This window comes from Apteryx mantelli, chromosome 3 (genome assembly GCF_036417845.1).
Source record: "Apteryx mantelli isolate bAptMan1 chromosome 3, bAptMan1.hap1, whole genome shotgun sequence".
Classification (NCBI taxonomy): Eukaryota; Metazoa; Chordata; class Aves; order Apterygiformes; family Apterygidae; genus Apteryx; species Apteryx mantelli.
This window is the reverse complement of record NC_089980.1, coordinates 96,031,613-96,053,558: the sequence shown is the minus strand read 5'-3', so window position 1 is coordinate 96,053,558 and position 21,946 is coordinate 96,031,613. Positions and strand designations below refer to the sequence as shown.

At 36.8% G+C, this 21,946-nt stretch overlaps 1 protein-coding gene across 4 annotated transcripts in view; it reads right to left on the bottom strand.

The window, feature by feature from the left end:
- EPHA7 (EPH receptor A7) overlaps positions 1–21,946 on the bottom strand; it is a 162,650-nt gene that overhangs the window by 103,037 nt on the left and 37,667 nt on the right. For all 4 annotated transcript variants that reach the window (XM_013948856.2, XM_013948853.2, XM_013948857.2 and 1 more), the window contains exons 4-5: positions 7,670–7,825; positions 6,446–6,781 (exon numbers count right to left, since the gene is read on the bottom strand). In XM_013948856.2, the coding sequence (XP_013804310.1) occupies positions 6,446–6,781; positions 7,670–7,825 (492 nt within the window). The remainder of the gene's footprint in view (positions 1–6,445; positions 6,782–7,669; positions 7,826–21,946) is intronic.

The window sequence follows — 21,946 nt, the reverse complement described above, 5'->3', positions numbered from 1 at the left end:
ACAAATTACACTTTTAGTATATTTTTCAAACAAACAAACAAACAAACAAAAAGTAATATAAAATGATATTCAGCCAGGAACTGATGTACAAGAAAACTTTGACCTGTTACAGTCACTATCAAAATGTGATATGAAATTAAAGTTTCCCTTCAGGATGTGACAAAGTGCCCATTGCTTTGGTTCCTGTGCGTTCTGACAGGGCATAAGGTTCAAATCCTGCTCCTATTGAAGTCAGTGACAAAACTTCCATTGACTTCTGCGGTGCAGGATCAGACCCTAAGCAACACAGCTAACATCTGCTTTCCTGCTTTCTCTCCTGTCTTTCAGAGAGAAATATCTACCTAAATATTAGAACAAATTAATTACCATCAATGGGATATCCTGCAGTAAGTTTTCAAAAACATATTGTCATTTCAGATTTCTATATACATACACGTATGTATGTTTGTGTATATATATATGCACACACAATGTATGAATATATATATAATATTATCAATGTCTAAACATCATATGCCATATCACATTTTATCCTGTATAGTTGATTCCATTGTTGTGAAAATCCCCCAAATTTATAACATTTAGCACGAATCTTTTTAATGATGCCCTACCTAGCAATTCTATAATATCTCTATAACCTTATACATTTTACTACATTAAAATATGACCTGATACAATCAGTGAATGAACAAACTGCTTTCCCCAAATCTGATGGCATTTGCTATACAGAGAGGAATTCTTCTCAAGTTTTTATCCATTAACTTAATTGAGGCATAAATGCAGTTACCACCTCTTGTCAAAATATCCGTAACATTAGTCTGGGGTAATGTGTCTTGAGATCAACAGGCAGTTTTAGTTCCACAGAAATAACCTAATCCATTTTTTAAATGTACTGAAAAGACATATAAAAAACTAGGGGAATAATAACTACCATATTGTAATTCATCTTTACTCTAGTTTTATCCTTTTTCAGTTGATGGCCATGGAGTGCAGAATATTTGCAAAAGAACTATGCTGTCTGTCTATTGGTCTAGAAAAAAGTAAAAACAAATTAGAATATATCCCAAAGATTATTAATAGTAAGCACTAGCAGTAACATCTTTGTAGCTCCCATTAAATAAGCCAAACAAAATCATAACCCGAAGTGCAATCATCATAACATGTATTTCTGAGAGTCACAGCTTAATGCAAGTGAATATTGGATTTGAATATTGGTTTTGAAAGGTGACTTTTACATAAAACAATTCTACCAGCTCAGCAGGTGGAAAACGTTTGGTCAAAAAGAAAAGAAAATTATGATTTTTGTAATTAGAATTCTTTTTAAATGAAACATTTTTTTGAAATATATATGCAGATGGTGTAACCATGTAGGAAAGCTGATCTATAATTGAAGGTTAGTAGATGAAGCATAACTCAAAAAGCACAGTCACTAGCAGGAAGTCAAATGAAACGTGAAGCCACAAAGGAAGTCAATGGGAAATGGAAAAACATATGAGCATAAAGAGCTGAACACTGAAACTGTTTGCAATATGCCATTACGTATCACCAGAAGTGAACGCTGGATGGAACGAGTAGATGAAAGTAGATGAAAACAGCCTGGAGGCAGAATGGGAAGACACCAGAACAGTCTGGGGAAAGGAGAGAAGCGAGAATGGATCTAGACCTGCGAAGGGCTGGTCGAAGCACCTGGGAAAGCAAGCCTTGCACATCTTCTTGATTGCTGCCTTCGCTGTGGGACAGCTTATTGCTAAAGGAAAGTCAGCTTCAAGTGAGACTGACAGGGAACAAATAGATGGCCAATAGTGCAGAGGCTATGAAAGAAGAGACTTTCAAAAATGAGTGGAGATAATTGAGAGCAGGGGAAGTAGCGAACGGAAGCAACAGAGACAGGAACGATCAACAGCAACAAGCAAAGGAGAACATAAGAGTAGGGGAGACTGCAAAGCATCTTGCCACTTCAGAAAGACTTCAGAAGTACCTAAGAAAAGCAGAACCAGAACCAGCTTTACAGAAGAGACGGCTGTGTTTCCTTTATGCATTTATTTGTTTCTTCTTGCTATGTAAACCAATGGCAATGCTGCAAATAGTGATGATTTCATGGCATGTGATGCTTTCTCTTCAAGTCGCTGGCATTATGGAACTTTGTAAGATTCAGATTCTTCCCTCCCTTCCCTCTCTTTTTTTTGATACGTGAGTGTCAAGATCTGGTTTCTTCAGGGAACAGTCTGAAAAATAGGATCTCTAAAAGGTCAAAAAAGGGAAACCAAGTAAACAAATGAAAAATAAATTATTATTAAAAGATCAGGATTTTTAACAGCGAGTCTTGATTTTGGAACTGAATCAGGGTTTTTAACCACTTCAAGTTGTCAGCATTGAGTGGATCTGAATGGGCAGCAGTGAGCTAATTGTGCTGTAGAGAGCCTTTCCCTTGCTGTGAAGAGGGACTTATTAGGAAGCGCTCCCTGCATAAGAACAGATAGTATGTCTAGGAGCAGGCATTAGCATTATATTCTTATTTTCGTTTCTCATTTTTGGTTTGGTTACTAAGATGTGATGAATGTCATGTCCACTTGGTTATGCCTTTTTCTTCTCCAATGACTATAAAGACAATTTAAAGATAGACACTAAAGTTTTCTCAAATGCTCATAAAGAGTGGGATTCATCTAACCTATCTTAAGTTTTCCCAAAGTTAAGTTAGGTTGGATGAATATTGCCCTTTTTCAGAGAGCAGTCCATTCAGATAGGCTGCAGAGGAAAGGATGCAGAAAGATAGTTTTTAAAACATGCAGTATTGCACTATTGATAACAGATCTTTACAATGCGTCAAGAGAAAAAACATAAGATTACTATTAAACACATATATTTTTGAAGGATTTGAAAGTGCACAAATGCCAAAATCTGATGAATATTCACCTATTGTGACACATAGCCAATTACATTAGCATTTTGAGTGTTGTAAGGAAAAAAAGGAAAATGTGGAAAGGAATATGATGGATCAAAAAGAATTTCCAGTAATGCCTAAAGGTGAATATCCTATTAGGGAAGTCAAGAATTTTATCTTCAGTAAACAACCATTCAATAAACTTGCAAAGGCTGTTTGTCAGCTGTTTGTCAGCTGCATCTCTTCAGTACAGTCACCTATTGTAACAAGGGCTGAGTCAGATTTAAATCTGAATTCTGCAAGGATGCAGGGGTTCACACAGATCAACTTGCAACACTAGGGTGTCATCCTGTACATTTTATATGATGCTGGATAGGCAAGATATGAAACAAAATGGTTTACTCCTTCAGGGACTTATTGCACTTAATCTTTTACCTCTGATTCTGGCTCAGTCTTTTCATGCTTTTGTCAAAAAACAAAACAAAGCAAAAAAAGAAAAGATCATGGTTCTGGGCTGCGGCATACAAATATGCCCTATAATAACTGATAGGCTAGTCACAAAGACTTTTTAACACAAGGAATGAATGGTGAGTCATATGTATGTATGCAAGCAAAGTGAGCAATGTGAAATGCTGCCTACCTACTTGTAGTCATTTTGTTGGGTTATTTTTGCAAATATAAATAGCTTTATGTCAACCACCTGGTTCCTTTCTGTGACATGCTCTCTTTGTCACATCAGAAGCTTGTTATACAGAAGCTTGGGTGAAGAAACACTGAGTATGTTCCAAACTCCCATTCTTCTATCAATAATTTCCTGTTATCAGTACACAATGATTTGAATTTTGTGAATATGACCACAAAGGATCAATTCAATTAAGCAAAAACCACAAAGGGAAATTCTCACTGCAAGCTTCTGTGCAACTGGTGAACCTAGTAATTATATATAGCCACCTGTTGTGCTAGCATAATAACATGTGAAGAAAGTTTAGTTAGACACATTTACACACATAAAAAGCAATATGGGCATAGAAAAAGCCACTTTTGCCAAAAGTATAGAACAGTCACATAGTAACAAATGAGAGCTGCATGAATCCTAGTTTACTTGGCTATAAATAAATCCAACATTTTCCTTCTCTCCATGGTAAAATAAAATAGGAGCACAGACGCATAACAGTCTCCTTTGAGCAACTAGTCTCTTTCTGTTCAATTATAGTCATCAATCTGTTCCACCTAAAATATTTTCCTCCTTGAGAAACCAAAGAAATCAGTATTAGGATCCAAAACATGCTGTTTCAAAATAATGTAAAAGAGGTCTTTCCTTTCTGTAAATGCATTTGTTCTTAAACACTGTAGTTTTGTAATTCAGGTGAAAAAATGCTGCATGTTTATGGCATTTTTAATCAGAAAATCTTGACGGGATCAGTAAAGAAAGATAATGGTTACTTTGCTTTTACAGATAGAGAAAACTGCAGCAAAGAGAGCCAGATTTTTCAATACCTGTTTCCTATGTATAACCCTTTTAGATGCCCAACTGAAGCATTTAAGTCCTGATACTCAGAAGTGCTAAACAGGCAAAGTCTCAAGTGTATGAGGACCCTTTCTTTCAAAGAGGACCATGTTTACACTCTGCAGACACTGGGAAACATTTGCCTGTGCATAATACCACAGCAAACTGGAAGGACGGAGTCAGGTGTCCTGCTTCCCAACTGCATCTATAAGACGTATCTATGCAGGTGAAGGTTCTTCCATCCTTTGAAATCATTAAGTCAAGTCTAGCTGGCTTTTCTAATATATATGCAAGCTATAGCTCCACTAACATCTCTGGGCTTCCTGCAAGAATCATTTCATAAAACCATTTAGCTCATGTTATTTAGAAGGTAACACAGGATAACCATATTATGTCATCTGGCCTGAAAGAAACCCTATACATCTATGACTATGCAAACACAAGAGAATTAGCTATAAAGAATTATCTTGGAGACAACACACTAAATTTATGAGTAAGCCTTTTTCATCTTCCTGAGATGTGATACTAGCCACTCAATTACACTAGTTCTTCATTTACCTGGTGTGCCACTAAACTGTCAAAGTACATAAAGTAAAGTCTACTTGATTAGCTAAAAAGAAAAAAAAAAATTCTCTTTTCCATGTAGTACGTTCATACCGCTATCTATAGAGAGCAGAACACTGTCCACCTGTGGACGTTTGAAGAGTTATAGAAAAGTATTTTAAAGATGAAAAAGCAAGATGCCAAAATGGTACAATCTGTGAAGCAAAAATAGATGCAGGGTATGTTCCCTGTGCTCATAATCTCAGCAGAAACTGCAAGAACTGAAAGAGAATGGAGATCAAAGAATCCTTACAGCCATGAGGATGGTTCCAAAATAATAGGAAATGTGTATTTGGTATCCAGGAAAGCACTACAGGGATGATAAACAACCCTGCCACAGCCTAACTTCAACATCTATATGAGTCTTTTTTTTTTTTTTAAGCAAATTTATTGTCCTTTTCTTTTTGAGATGACAGTGCAAAATAACTACAGTTTTCCCTACTTGTTCACTGCCTCTCTACAGTGATTTTGATCTCAGTTCAGAGCATTAATGTATAGGATTTCCACATAAAATTATGTCTGAATTTAAAAAGAATAGCTTGATCACAATTAATAAAATGTTCTCCCAGATGTAAGTATGGGATATCCTTTAAAACATCGCTTAGCTGTTCTTATACCAAGCATCAGTCATTCACTTCACATTTTCCTCTAAGACATTTATTTGGAAATGGGATCTTGTAATTAATGTATGGTTAAGACTTTTTGTTCAACCTATAAAAGGTTAGTTTTTACTCTCTTAAGCTAACAGCCCAAAGTGAACTACTGTAGATTCAGAGGCACATGATTATTATCAGCAAGCACCTTATCATTTCAGAATACCAAATCAGAGAATTCATACAGCATACAGACAACTAAAGCTCTTTTTCCCCCTGAGGTGATATGCTAGGTTGATTTTATTTTCCCTGACATTTCACCTGTCAGATTATGATAAGTATAAGAAACAAAAAATAATTGTCACATTCTCACTGAATCGCATAATCAAATACCTGAAAATATACAATAAATTACAAACATAATCCTGAGGGAAGACATGAACACTGAATACAGTCAGATATCCATATCATCTTCCAGCGACCTAGGACTCTCATGGAGGTTTAAAATATTGAGAAAGGGAGCACTTGCACGAGATTGTCACAGCATCTATTTTTCTTCAACTACTAGGGAATGACCCTACAATTATGTAAGAAAAAGAATTCTTGCAGAGACTTAAGAAAATCTATTTAATAATAAAGTTATATGTCTTTCATGAATGTTTTCTGGAAGCAATCCTGAGGCCAAGAAATAGGACAGGTTATCATGAAATAGTATAAATTCAAATTAACTAGTTGGCAAGGTGAAAAGATTAATGAGCTAGACACACCAAACATGCTCCTGCTATACCGCATCTGCAGTCTGCATGTTCCCAATTTCACTTAGTGCCACAGTGTTGAGATTCATAAATAATGAAAACTTACCTGCTTGACCCGTGGTAATACTGACAGCTGCAAAGAGCCTCTGGGAACGACTCAAGTCAGAAACCCCATTTACGGCTTCAACTTCAAACGTGTAGTTAGCATGAGCCAGCAGGTCCATGACCGTGACATAGTTATCGACTAATCCAGTTTGCTGGGGCATATATCCAATGTTACTCCCACAGGGAACACATTCGCCCTGCTCCCAGCTGCACCTCTTGCACAAAATGCGGTAGGTCACATCATTTCTTCCCCCACTGTCAGCAGGAGGACTCCACTCCAAACTCACGGTAGTCTGGTTGATATTGAAAATGAGATTCTGTGGTGCAGATGGAGGTCCTTTGTAAGACACAGAAAAGCTCAGTGTAAATACACAGAGTCAGTGTGGGACATTTAGCTAGCATTTTAATTACTAAGACAAAAAATAGCTGAAGCATTTTTCTTCACATAAACATTTCATTATTTTTACTACAAGCTACATAAAAGCCTCCTTGAACTCACTTGGCAAGAGCTTTATTTATTTTCCATTAAGGCATCAGGATAACAATTGGCTGTATATTTACTGCAACCGACTTCAGTCGTTTCTCTTCTATACAATTAAAAGGATCAGTTAATGTACCTTAAAGGTAGCCTTTTATAATTTTCCTAGTACAGAATTTGTTCCTCTCTTTTAAATATATATCACCAAAAGCATCTAGTCCTTCTTTTTCAGCTCTGATATGATTTACAGAAGTATTTGGTACGGCTTTGGATTTTGGAGACTTCCATTATTTGAACCACCAATCTGTGTAGGTTAGTCTATTTGCAGTTGGAATGTTAAGCCAGATCCAATTAACAGGTCAATCAAAGCTCGTATCCTCACAGGTTACTTTTCATTTTTCATATTACTCATTTTGGTGATATATTGCATCAAGCACTTGGTCTATGACAAATATAAAGCCACAGGAAAACTATGCCTGTATTCTATCTGTTACGACTAGTAACCCATTTACCCCATGTGTAACGTTTTCCAAGGTTATATCAAAGAAACATGAAAATTGTATCTGTGTAGATCCTATATTCACTGACAACTTTTCTCCCACTGCCTTTCAATTTCATTTACTGTTGTAAATACACTTTTCAACTACAGGAAAGGCCAATAGAAACTACTAGTGAGAACTAGATACAAGTGGCTGCACCTGGGTGGTTAAGCAATGTCCTTTATTATTAAATTCATGACTGACTCACTTGTGCATGCAACATATGGTGGATCAGAAGGTGCTCTATAATAGCTATCTTCACAGTCACATCTTGAAGATCCTTCCTTGTCAGAAAAGCTGTGAGTAGGGCAGCGGGAGCACTGCAGATCTTGTGAAGATGATTTGTAGAACCCACGGCCACAAGCTAAGGGAGAACAAAATAAATTAAGGTTTCAGTTTGCATGGACTATTATTCTGCTTTTTCTTCCATCTCTGTCGTATGAGATATACATTCCTGTGAACATCTAAACTGCCTATTCTATTATGTTGGCAAAAGCAAGCTGTTATGCTCACAATTTCTTTTTCTTCAGTTGGTGCTACTAATGATTTTGTGACATTTTTACAAATGCAAGCATACAAATTCCTCAGCAACTGGCAGCAGAATATTTTAACATGGAAGGCCACAGAAACATAGCAGGTATCTGTTTTTTTCTCCTAAGAAGAGTATAATGTAATGGTGTGCAACTGCTAGATACCTGCAGTAGTTCTAAACAAGGGGAAACAGGCTGGAGAAGCTCTGCTCTAAGACCACTGACGTGCTTCTGGTATCCAAACTAGCTGATTTGGCACTAATGGTGCATAGGCCAGTTACACTTCCCAGATCTGAGGAATCAAAGAAGATGTAACCTACCAATGAACTCTGGTCCCAGGAAAGAAGGAGGCATTAATAACTGTCGGACAGAAGATGCTGGTAGGAACAAGCAGAAAGAGGCAGAGGGCAGACAGCATAAGCTGCACAATTGGTTTCTCCAGTCTCACAAAGCAGGACAACTGGGATGAAATGAATTTACCGAAACTTTCAAGGAACAATTAAAAGGTAGATAATATGAAATAAGCATATAGGATCATTTCATACTTTATTTTGGGTGCTGTGAACCTGTGCAAGTAAAAATAATGTTTTCTTCCAAAATGTTTAGAAATACTTTTATCAGCTATTGTCACAGTTCCCAAAGCAGAAATACCCATAAAACACACTTATAATAATATTTGCAAGCAGAGGACTGCAACCTAGAAAGGTAGCTTAAGAACGGCTGAACTGTGAGAGTTTTAGGGGATGAGGAAGAAGGAAGTGGGGATCACACACCACTAAAGCTGTAAAAAGATTAAGACTCCATTTCAGTGCTGAAGTTATGGGATAACTTAGAAACACTGTCAACATCAAAAACAGAACATAGAAGTCTTCTAGAAACTTCTAAGAAAGCAGATTTTTTTTTCATTGGCACTACTTTTCAAGTTCTTTTTTCTAACCATCGCAGACAATTTAACCTTCTTAAGCCACCACTTGTATGTACAGAAAAGGGACTGTGGGCGAAATTTAATATTGGGTATCAAAATATTAAAGACAGTTAAACAGTCATTCTGAATTCAGAGAGAGAGGATTTACATTGGTTATATTCATATTTGCTTGTATGTTTTCTCAGAATAGAAGTGCAAAGTATCCAAAGACACTGATATTTAGAGTAGTTATTTCAGCTGTCTGGTACTACTGTGATGGAAAGAGCATGAAAACAATGAGCTTTATCCAAATCTCACTGAAGTCAATGAAGAGCATGCCTTTGACTTTAATAGCCTTTGAACTAGACCCATGGCATAGCTAAAACCACATGACTCTGGTTAATCTGATGAAATTTATGCAACTGAGAAAAAAAATGAAATCAGTGGCAATACTTCAGATAATAGTAGATAAAAGTTGTTCAACTGGGTAAATCAACACTGGCTCATACCACTATATGATAGGAAATTCTGGCCCTGTATAACTCTGTATCAATATATTGATTTTATAAATAAAAATATTCCCAAAGGACAGAAATCACCATAACATTTAGAGGTTGCCACACTGAAAAAATAGTGGATGGAAGCTAAATCATCTGGCAGAGACAATTAGCATGCAAAACATGTATCCCTTGACTTTGACAAAGGGCCATGAGTCTGCATTAGGAGAAAATCTAGCTCTGCTTGTAAAACATGCTATAGTTTGATCCTACCACAGTAATTGTTATACACACTATTAAGAAAAAAAGACAGAAAGATTTTTAGAAAAGCACTTTGGATAAACATGACCCATTGAATTCGCAGTTGTGGCAAATTTAACTCAGAATTAGCCTTTTGCACCTTCATTCAAAATTGTTTCAGAATTTCCTGATCAAAGACAAAAAGCACAAAAGCTGAACTGATTTGTATGCATGTACCTTAAGACATATATTTAAACTCCTGTCTGCTCTTTCAGTACTTCCAACTGAAATGGAGCTAAAATTACCAAATAATAGTTTCCTGCCTTTTCTTAAATAGTCATGTTCCCCTCATGCTGAGCAAAACACTGGACAAACACACTGGATCTTCCAGCATGTGGCCCTCTGCAAAGCAAAGAGCAACTTAAAAGGCAAAGATCCCTACTGTGTTTCCAGTCTGTCCTTCTCAGCAGGGAACACTACAAAGCAAAGAAGCAGAGAGTAAAATAGAGATTTCAGACAGAAATAACAAAACGTAAACAGAAAACCTCCATTCTTTTTCTTTTTCTTTTTCTTTTTTTCTTTTTTCTGACGGCTTAATCAAGACATTTATATGCTCGGTCACTTATTATTTAAAGTAAGTGTGCATTTCTTATTAGAGTTCAAAGGATCTGAATGTCTGCTGCTAGTTTACATGACTGAAAGCCATTTATTCTGCTGCACAGCATACCAGAGGCAGCAGGTTCAGGCACTCATTGTACCATGCTACAATTCCATTATCTTTTTTTTCCCCTTAAGAGGCTTATATGATGACATTTAATAGCTATCCCTTCAACCTACACACCTCTTAAATATAAGGGGCAAGAGTATTCCAGCAACAAAGTTTTTAATGATATAAAAAGGTGCTTTTAAAAAGGACATAAAAAACTTGATAGATCTTTAGGAAGGAAACAGCAGTGGTATGCATCATAATTAAAAGTACTCATTTGAGGAACATAACTAACCTATTACCCCATTTTTTTCATAAATTTAAATTTATCACAAAAATTTGGTCTTTCACCCTAGCAGAGGAATATTTCTACTACTCAAAAATTGGGGAGCAATTTTTTTAAAATTTATCATTAGCCTCACCAACTGAAAACTTTATCAAGACAATGTGTTGCATGGACCACATATCAAGGTGTAATGACTTGCCAGTGGTCTACTACAGACTGCACGTTGGAAAGAATTTTTCTAAAATATTTTTGACTCTTTTTTTTCCTTTTATTTTATCTCATCAAATTGTTATGGTCAATTTTTTGAAATTATAAGTAATTAGAACTTAGTATTTTGTTCTAATATATTTTAAATACACATATTTTGATCCAATGTAATTATATACTTTTATATATATATATATATATATATATAAAATATTTTTAAAGTCACAGGGACAGGTGGTATAAAATCCCCACTGCCATTAGCTTTGTTAGCAACATGAAAAAAATGCTAACTGTTAAAATCCATTAGCCAAACATTACTTGGAGCTCTGTGCATGTAAATTTAAAGGTGATAAATACAAGCACTGCTTTGCAAAAGTATTTCGCAGCAAAGTTTGAGGTAACTCAAATTGCATTTGATCACATTCATTTTAATATCGCAATTCCCTAGCGCAGGAGAGCACTCCTCAGCGGCACTTTTTCCCTATACAGAAAGCCTGTACTGTAAATCAAGGTATGGAACTCGAGCAATGATGGGAGAGCAGCAGTACGGTATAACTGGAGAGGCAGCACTCTGATGTTGTTGCCGTAATCCTCGCTATTGCTGATCTGAATAAAATGTGAGCCTATTTGATCTTACTTAAGCAAGTTAAGATCCAGGAGTAGTTTTGTTACTAGACAGCTTCTGAGGAAAAGGTAGCGGGAGGGAAAAAAAGCCAGCACAAAATAAATTTACTTTTATCCAGTTTAATGTGTCATTCACAGCTGCTAATTTAATAGAACAGCTCTTCCCAGATGAAACTTCTATTTTGTTCAAACAGCTGCTCCGAAGTTTGGACTGTCTTATATATTCCACAGAGAGGTTTTAAATGCTGCAGTCACACTTTACTGACAGCATAAACAGGTAGAATAAAACCTACTGGCCTAACCTAAAGCAGCCTACAAATAATGCATAAATTAATTGCTAATCCTTCCCCCTATATATTACAAAATCAAAAATAAATATAGAAAAAGTTATAGTACAGCAAAGTCACAATTCTTTGCTTAATATCTTAGCCTCACTGCTGTTAGGGACTGACCACCAGTGACCTCCCAGGGCTGCTGGGCACCTTGGATTTGTTTACTTATAAAACAAAGAGATTCGTGGTGCCCAGAAGCTGGGGTTTTTCCATCCAGCAACACAGCGGCATGAACAACCCTCAGGTGAGACAGACTCACACAGCTGAAGTCTGAAGCTGAACGGGGTATTGCTGCTTTATATTTAAACTTCCTTGCCTGAAATCCTTAGATAAAGAGGCATACTATTCTGTCTGTATATGATGAAAGACCCCGGTGAAGATGACACTAGCAATCTTTCTTTGCTTGGGCTAAGTTGCTTTCTACTTCTACAGGCCACCATGCTTAACAATGATGTATCGTGACAGGAGGACCCAGTACGTGGCCAGGTAGACTTACACTGTCAGTGCCTGAGACCTGTCCAAATATGCATTTAACATATGCCAATAAAATCAGTTCAGTCACAAACATTTTGAGCCAATGTGTTTGGTATCGTTTAAGGGGCCATACAAATACCATAAATAACAAATATAAATACTGCAAAAGCACCAGTGTATACCAAGAAGTTAACACATTGTACTAAGAACAATGCTGCCACATCTGTGCTACAACAGGGCAAAAATCATTGCAGCTAGAGGTGCTGGCTGTATCTTATGTAGAAAAATAGCAATTTCTGTGCTGTGAGCTCAGCACATGCCTTCGCAGCCTGGTACAGATCAAATCATGTATTTATTTGTATTTTCATATTTCTAAAAAGGACTTTTCCAAGAAACCCTGGAAGAGAGAATGAAGGCAGATGTCGAGAGCAGCAAACAGCATTCTGGAGTCCCACTTGTGGGACAGGAAAAAGGGAAAAAAAGAAAGTGTTAAGTACTGCTCATTTTTATGTAGCCTTCACAGTATAAACACTATGGAGATTCATTTTGCTTCCACTGGAGCTAGGGGGCTTAAATTGGGAGGGAGGACGGGAGTACTGTAAGGACTATGAGTGACATGTGTAAAAACTGATGTTTATATAACCAAAGGAGAAAGGGCAAACTGTTGTATGGTAGTGACATATTAATCACGAAAATTATTTACTACCACAGTAACATTAAAAAAATTAGAGAAAAAATCAGACTTTGTAAAGTAAGTGCAGGGCTTCCAGGTAGCATATCAGCTTGAGAGTCAAAGGGCATGCAATGGTTTCAGCGTGTTAGACACTTAATTGAACATACATAGCTTTTGATTTTAATTTTTCAGTTAATATGAAAACAATAAAACGTAAGGAGTAGCATGGAGGTAACTGCACTAATTACTGTTTGATACCATTACAAAAAGTAGATTGGTGGAAGGGAAAAAAAATAAAGATGAGGGACTGTCTTACACGAGTAAGAAAGCTTATCTGTTTATTCTGTTTATTCATCACTGGCCGCATTTGCTATCAAGTGTAAATTTTAGTGGCATACATGTCGTAGTTTTATGCACACTGCAGATGAAACTAAAGTTTAAAAACTGATACTTTTTCAAGGTCAGCATCAAAGAATGGCAAAGAAGTAATCACAGAGGGTCAACAGCAGCATATCACTTAAGGCCTCAGTCCCACTGAGAGCTGTGGCAGACTGACTGCCCACCGTGGTAGAGCTCAGGTTTTCCCTGGGTTCCTTCTTCTTGCACATTTGAATAAAGTTGCCTAAATGTTAAAGAGATCCTATACATTGTATTTTTCCTATAGTCAGTGGCTAGCATTTGTTTTATATTTACATGGACATAAACCTCCATTTTTGTGATTTGTTTTGCATTATCCTAAACAACTCCCCATCTTTCTACTCTTCCCAAGCCTTGAACATTAAGGACAATTCAGCTAACCTCCTTTTCACAGAAATTGTGTATACACAAGGAGTTTGTGCAGATGTTTCCTGTATGAAGTTATGCAGCTGCAAAGACTTTATTAATTATAAAATGCAAAATGGATTGTTCTGTAATTGAAACTCTCTGGGGCTCTGATACATTTGAAAATTAACATACATACGTGTATACTCAGAACATAGATGGATTCTGTTAGATTATTTATTACAGATGGATATTTTAGCTAATGCAGAAAAAAGGCTGGTTTTCTCCACTGGAGCTTTCAAATATTTGCATCATATTTATGTCTATGGTTCCATAATTCAGGACTGAAAGCACAGCTTGCAGAAACAGTACTCCCACTGCTAGTGTTGCTGACCTCATCTGCGATGGACAGGTCCAGAATCTTTATTTTAATCCTATTGACAGTACCTCAGTGGGAGTAATTATAACAGTCAGCCACAAATCCAGACCTCCTGTCACTGATATATTAGGGTTTTTCACAACGAAAATGAGCAGCAGACAAGGAGTATGAAAACAACATGGGGTAGAGATTATAGGAAGATTTGTCAACCCCCTTCTGTATTAACCTGCTACAAACATATGACAATTTGGCATGGGAGACACCAAAACTATTAATGTTTAATCTTGCATGGTATCAAAAATAAAAATTTCAAAAAAGTTTGGGGGTGTTCTTCTCTTATGACACACTTGGCTATTAGATCACAACTTTAGCCACAGGCACGTTTTAGCCAACAGGTCTGAAAAGTTTAGATAAACTGAAAGCAGGCCATTATACAATAATTCCCAAATGTGGATTTCAGTGTGAAAGAGTAGACATAAGAAATACAGTAACAAAAGGAGACTTTATAACCTCTGATCCTCTTTTCCAATAATTTGTGTATGTCTTAAGTCATGACTATGTTCGAAACTGTAAATTACTTTTATAGTGAGAGATGGCATCTGTTATGCCTTCTCTGGCACCTAATATATATTGTTTTATAAGGATCTCAGACTGTAGTATTTTATTTGTCTAACTACCATGCAATGATAAATGTCTAGCTGAAAAAGATGTTTATTTTAGCTTGATTTTTAAACTGCAACAGCATCTAAAGATTATTCATGTTTCAACCAAGGAATTATGTTGCATGGTTTAGCCAGAGTAAACTCAAGACTCTTAACGGTGCCTCAGCTATAGTGTGAATGACATATCTAAATAAGGCTGTCCCATGGCTGCATACCATCATCTGAATGAATGTTTGCTGTTGCCCGTCAGGAGTCTCAGACCTCATATTCACTTCCCAAGCCTAATATGCCCTCATTTTCCAAAGTCCTGCTAATGTCTTTTGAGAGATGTTCACACACTGCTGTCCACACAAATAAGTATCCAAAAATAGGTTTGTTAAGTAATAGTATCTTCCTCATTTTTTACACTGAATGAAATGAAACCTTTAACTCTCTACAGTTCTACTTAATAAATAAATAAATAAATAAATCACTGAGTATGTCAAGATGCTTGACTATTTAGCTTTGCTGATTGCAAAGAAATTTCATAGGCACAAAGCAATACTCTGCAGTGTTTTGCTGGCTAATTTATACACAAGGACAAAGTAATCAGGCTGAAGAACATAGCACACAAATCAAAGAATACCCAGTTTCACTTATACTGTAACAGCAAAATTACTTATAACCTAAAGATTATGAACGAGAAGATAAGAAACTACATTTAAATAGGAAGTAAAGATACTCTAGTGCAGTCTTGAGCAGAATTAAATAACTGGATAAATTAAGGTTGTGCATTAATGCTATGATGTAATGATTCTTTACATATTCAGAGTTTGTAAAGATTTCGACATGTTCCTCTCATGGGACACATGAGGAACATGGGCTTCCTGAGAACCACAAATCTAAAGCCACCATGAAACTCTGGAAAATTAACATGTGAGATATACAAACACTCAAAAATGCAGACAGATTGGAATTCTCTTACTAAACACAGAGTGCAGAAGTGAAAGTGGGTTAGAGAAACAAATATAATGGGAGAGTTTCCTATGAAGGCCTCAGAATAATCTGAAATCTTTTTGTCACAGACTAAATTATTGAGATCTTTTGGGGAAGTCTTAGAGCATATGGTTCACAGATAAAGTTCTCTGTAAAGGAAGTGGTGCGAGCAGATCTCTTGCTGTGTATTTTCTGAAGCTTTGACACAATCCACTTGATGTAGACGTGTAATTTCAATTAACTGTAATGGTGCTTAATGATTGGCTGGCAAGAAACAAATCTGGAGGGCTTATTTGTAAAGAAGCAGACATCCCTATAAGCTTTCCAATTGAAATGAAATTTAAATAACTTAATAACACATTTCTGTTTCCTTTGGATAGTGACCTACCATTACCATTCCAGGCCTCAATCCAGCAGAAGCTTTTCACGGGATTCTTTCTTTAACACATTCCTCAGGGCCATCATTATACAGCAGGCAAATCCATCCAAACAAAAGATCAGCTTCTAAGAACCCACAAGGGCAAAAAGCTCCACTTCTGCACACCTGTGCTACAGAATTGAAAAGTAACTTTAGGCCCGGATCCTAGTGTCAGATATTCCCACATTTAATGTTCATTGTCCTGCTTACTGAGAAAAAAATGCTTATGCCTATCAATCCGCTATTGTGCCTATGGAGGAATATTTATGCAAAAAAGGAACTATTCTTCACAGTTATATTTGGAATGGGGAGAAATAGAAATACTTCAGAAAAAGAAACAAAAGTATATTTTAATTCCTTTATGGAGGGATTCATTTCTAGTTTCACTGAAACCAGCAAAACTTTCATCAATGCATACAGACTGGAAATTTAAACTTCCTCTGTAAGTTTTAACTATAATCTCACAAAATAAAAATGGATTTAACCTGTTTATCTAAAGAACAGAGTATCAGTTTATTAAGAGATTACAAACACACACCTTCCCTTTAATGAAGAATAAAAATAAAAAAGGAAAAGCATTACTATGGTAATTCACTGATATGAAATTGAATTGGAATAAAATGTGAAGAAACATTTTCTTCGTTTGCTTTGGTAAGTCTGTGGTAAGAAAAACATTGTTGTAAGTTTTTATGAGAAAACTTCCCAGACTCTCACAATGCTTTAATTCCAAATAGTGCAGCATGAGTTGTGATACTGTGAAATGAAGTTGTCTTTACTAATTGCATACCCTAAGCAGAACTGTATCTTAATGTAGAGAGTGTATCAAATCTCTTTGGCTGATCCTTATGATTTGGAAATGTCACTTTCTACTAAACACAGAGAAAATAGGGAGGGGCAATAAAGCAGCTCAAAGATATCAGCCATCCAAAAAGATAAAGAACATGCTGAGGAAAAGCAGACAACAGATTGTGGAGACAGAACAATCACAGATGGAGGCCAGGTGGGTGGGTCAAACTTTTTTTTTTTTTTAAAGGTTTATTTTCATATTTAAACAGTACCCCGTTGTGTAAATGTTCAGCAAAGAACTGATAAGAAAATGGATTTGTAAGTGCATCTGAACAAACAACATGTCTTATAGTCAAGAAGGGTTTAGTCATATGTAATCAAGGGATAATGTGCATGGTTGAAGAGTGTGTGATACAACAAGCATTTTCTGCAAGTGATTAAACACCACTGCAAAACAAAGGAGCTAGATACCTGAAGAAGCTTTATAGAGCCAGCATGGCATAATCTGAAACCATGAACTTTCTTTTTGTTATAGAAAACAAGAGGATATTCATCTAACCACACAAAAGTTGTTTGTTTTTTTTTCACTGCAGACACTGGAAACTTCTGTGCTGTTTTTGCAGCAATAATCAAGATCTTTAACTAAGATTATCACACTTTCTATTTCAGTGTGCAGTACTATTACATTTAATCCTTTAATCCCCCTTAGAAAACAGCTCTGTACACATACAACGCCCAGTTGAACTGGAACTAATTACAGTCATAGTTTTCTGCATGTTTCCAGGAACTTAGTGGCATTACTCATCTGAGTAAATTTAGTCCCAAGAGCTTGATCTAAATCCACTGAAGAAATGGATGTCTCGGACAGTGGATAACCTGAATCATGAAATAAAGACAAAGCTAATGAGTAAGATCAGAGGTTCATCTATATCAGCACCTTGTTTTGACCATGACCAATGTCAGATGCTTACAAAAAGGAACTAAAGAGTAATGTGAAGGCAGAGGGGACCAGCATCCAAAAACCTGAGTGATCAGTCATCTCCGTTTCTTTGTTTAATGCCCCTTGATAAATTTTCTTTCACAAATTTGTCCAAGTACTTTCTCAAACCACCAGAGTTGATTCAGGTAACATCCTGAATGTTAAAGCACGTTTTACTTGTTGTAAGAAAGCACACACAGCACATGTCTTCACTCAATTCCTTCAGTAGCTGTAGCTTGTGTAGACATAGCCATGCCAACACTGAAGCTGGATATTGCTGACAGTAATGTTACCGCAGTAAAGAGCTCAGCATGCTTTTCAAAAGCCTGAGAGGCTGAGTAAATACTGAGTTTCAAAAACCTGTCTTTACAGTAGCTGTGCACTGGTATCACTGGCTACGTGGCTACAGGTATGTCACAGCAGAGACTACAGTACAGACACATACACAATCTCTGTTGTACCTGGCAAGCTGTCAGGTATATTTTCAAAAATACTGATAATGCAAGATATGTACAAATCTTTCATGGGTTTTGAAACTTAAAATTCTTATTTGTGTTTGGGTTTTTTTATATATATTTGATTTTTGTCTTTCGATTGTTAAAAACTGAACAGGAATAGGAAGAATGCTAAAGTAACATGGGTGCTTCCACATCAGCACTTTTGTTTGTATCTGAAGAGAATTTTTGAAGTGATTTCCTGGTCATCCCCACCTACCACCCTTTGGTTGACATCACAGAGTAATTTCAGAGCACATGAACTGGATTTCTTTTAGAGTAAATTAACAAGATGTGCTGCAAGAGTGAACCTAAGGCACTCCAGTTACCATTGAACCCGACTAGACCCACCTCAAATAAAACTTTCAAAAACTCATTTAGTATGGACATTAAGTCCTCAGCACTAACTCTCCTGCTCTACAGATTCTTTCCTATTATGCCATGTTCCTTGCTAATGACATCATTATGAGGGAAAAACCTGAATTCTAAATTAGAAGAAGCTTTAATTGTTGATTTTGATTGACAAGTCAGTGCATACATTATCTAAACAAGCACGTAGACCCGACTCGTGGTCCTAACTGTGAACAATCTGTATCTCATAAGATTTTTTTCTGTATACATAATTCTTCAAACAGCTCTGCATAACTTGTTAGAAGAATTCATCGATGTTGGTTTCTTGGTGTTCCAGAGTTTGCACAGTTCTTTGTAAAAGAGAAAGAAACTGAGAGGGAAACTGTGATGGAAACAAGTTGTTCTAGTCACAAACAGATAAAAAAATCAGGAAAAAAAAAAAGAAAAGTTGGTTCACAGAAAGGGGGAAAAATGGGATGTGAGAAAAAGCAAATGTAAACTAAGTTCAGAACCAGGGCACAGTTTGTCCTCACATAACATGTATGCATCTCCCAGAGAAATACTCTGATGTTAGGGAATTGCCCTCACAGCCCATGGCAGAATTCAGTTTTCCACTTAGAATGGAATTTGAGGCTTTCAATTATGCAGCTCTATTCAAAAATCATTCATTCATTCATTCTCAAATGAATGGACTGCCAAGGAAGAAATAAAACATATCTCAAGAAGGCATGAAAGTCATGGTGAAGGCCCAAGGGACGGGATGTGTAGCCACAGATAGAAAGCATTCCCTGATCTCTCCCTGGGCTCTAATACATTTCTCTCTTCAGTTCTGCTACATTACCCAAAAGTAGACTGGTCCTCTAGTACCACTGTCCTTATTCTTGTAGTTTTCTGAGTTAAATATTAATTTTTTTGAATGATAAAGACATGAATATAATTAAACTTTAATTACAGTTGATTTTATAAGAAAAACAAAGATGGAACAAAATTCACAGAGTAGAGTGAGATCCACCAGGAGTCAAGGAATGGGGCTGAGCAACGGGAAACAAAACAGACCTGCAGTTCTGACTTGGGGCTCAGTTCCTGCCTTTCTTTTCCCAGCTTTTTCTGATTCCTCTAACTTCACGAATTTCTATTACACACTGTCACTTTCCACTTCTCAACCCAGCTCCTTGTCACCAGTCCAGCAGTAAGCATACTAATCCAACAGACCTACTGATCTCAGATGGGTCTCCTCTCATAGAGTGATGGGAAAACTACATAAGGGAAAAAAGGTTGGAAAGAAAGAAGGACTGTTGGGTGGGAAACTTCAACAGGAATTGCACCAATGTGATATAGAGCACAATTGTTTTTAGAGCACGGGAAACCCAAATTAATCCCTTGATCTCCACAGCCTAGCTGACTATCAGCCATGGACTAAGCATTCAGCATAGAATTTATTCAAAGATAACAACACCTACATTTTGGTGTCTATATGTGAGTGTCTACAGGTGTAACATGTGCCTAAGTTCTCATCGGAGTCTGTGGAAACTCAGGGGTCAATTCTGAGCTGCCTAGCAATTGCCTAGTCCAATCTGAGAGAAAATCTTGATGAGTTCCTAGCTAATGGTCCAAAAGAGCATATAACTCCTGTGCTACATCTGCCAGCCCCATGTAGATGTCTTGTATACTATATGCCACCTCAAACAGCAACAACCAACCACATTCAGGAAACTAACTCCAGCCCCTTGCAGATGGTCAGTGGAATGGCTCTCCAGGCAAAAGTTTCAAAATAAATCCTGCTCTCAGTTACTTGTTCTAGCATATAAACATATCCCAACATACAAAGCATCCAGTCAGAAGAATCACCAGTAATCCTCAAATGGCACCCAAATGCAGGGCCTCATGAAATATCTCATGTTTTCATATGCAAGTTTATCTAGCATATTATAATACGTGAGTAGGGATGAGAAATGGGAACAGTAGATTATCCACAGCTCTACCAGATCTGCCTCTATCAAGTACCAAATAGACCCACACATATAGGGTTGACCCTTTTATAGCATGAAGCCTCCATGACTGAACTGAAACCAGTAAAGTATACCTACCGGGAATGAGATCCCAAGTTGAGGTTGGCACATTTGAGTCTAAGAGTGGAGAATTGGTTTACTGTAACTAGTTATCTAAATTCAAAGTGAAATAGTGGTGAAGTTAAGCTGCTTATGACTGTGTTAGGTTATTATGACATTTATGTGGAAGATGATGAAAATTAATTTGGAATGCAAATGTTAGCTGGTAATTTTCTGTACTGCTTTAAAGCAGTAGTATAGATAGAACAGACATCTGAAGAATCTTAATTCTAAAGAAAATTGTGAGTGTGTCTACCTCTGTGCACATGTGTACACATGCACATGTCTCAATCACATTAATATTTTAATTTTGTGATATAACACTCTCTACTGGCCTGTTATGTCTCCAAAAATGAATGGTAGGAACAGCAAATAGATTGGGTGAAGCCAAGAACAAGTAAACATTCTTTGTTGTAAGTGACCCCAGAAAGTTCAGTTATTAAAGACTTTAACAAATACAGATGATTTTTAAAAGAATGGAAAAAACAACAACTCTATTTGCCTTTCCATATGTCGTCTTTCTTCAAACTTTGGAACAAACTAACATATGACTGCTGAAATAGCAGACGCAGCAGTCATGTATTGGGCTCTTTGCCCAATATTATACTATATTTAGGAAACTATAATGAGCATTAACTACAGACACTTCTTTGGGATCTGGGAATCCCTAATTAACATCCCACTTTCTTCATTGAAAAGGGTGCTAGCCCCTTTTTCCAGCCATTAGTTCCCCTGTTGAATTCATAAGGCACTTTTGTGCCTCTTTGTGCCCTTTTGCTGTCCTTGCCCTGCAAGGCCCGTAGGTGGCCCAAACTCCACATTTGACCTGCAGCTTTTAACATATTTGATAACCGCTGATAATTTTAATAAAATAAAACAAAACTCTGGCCAGAGCAAGACGGCTTAAGGAAGGGTACAAGGAATGCAAAACTCACTGGGATCTTCCTGAAACACAGAGGGAGGACTTGACTACACAGACCTGCACACCTGACATCAGTGTCACACGGCCTGACTTCATTGTACCCATTTGCAGGACTGAGTCCAAGTATGTATCATCACTGCATGCATACTGTTTTTCAACCAGGCTCCCAATAAGGA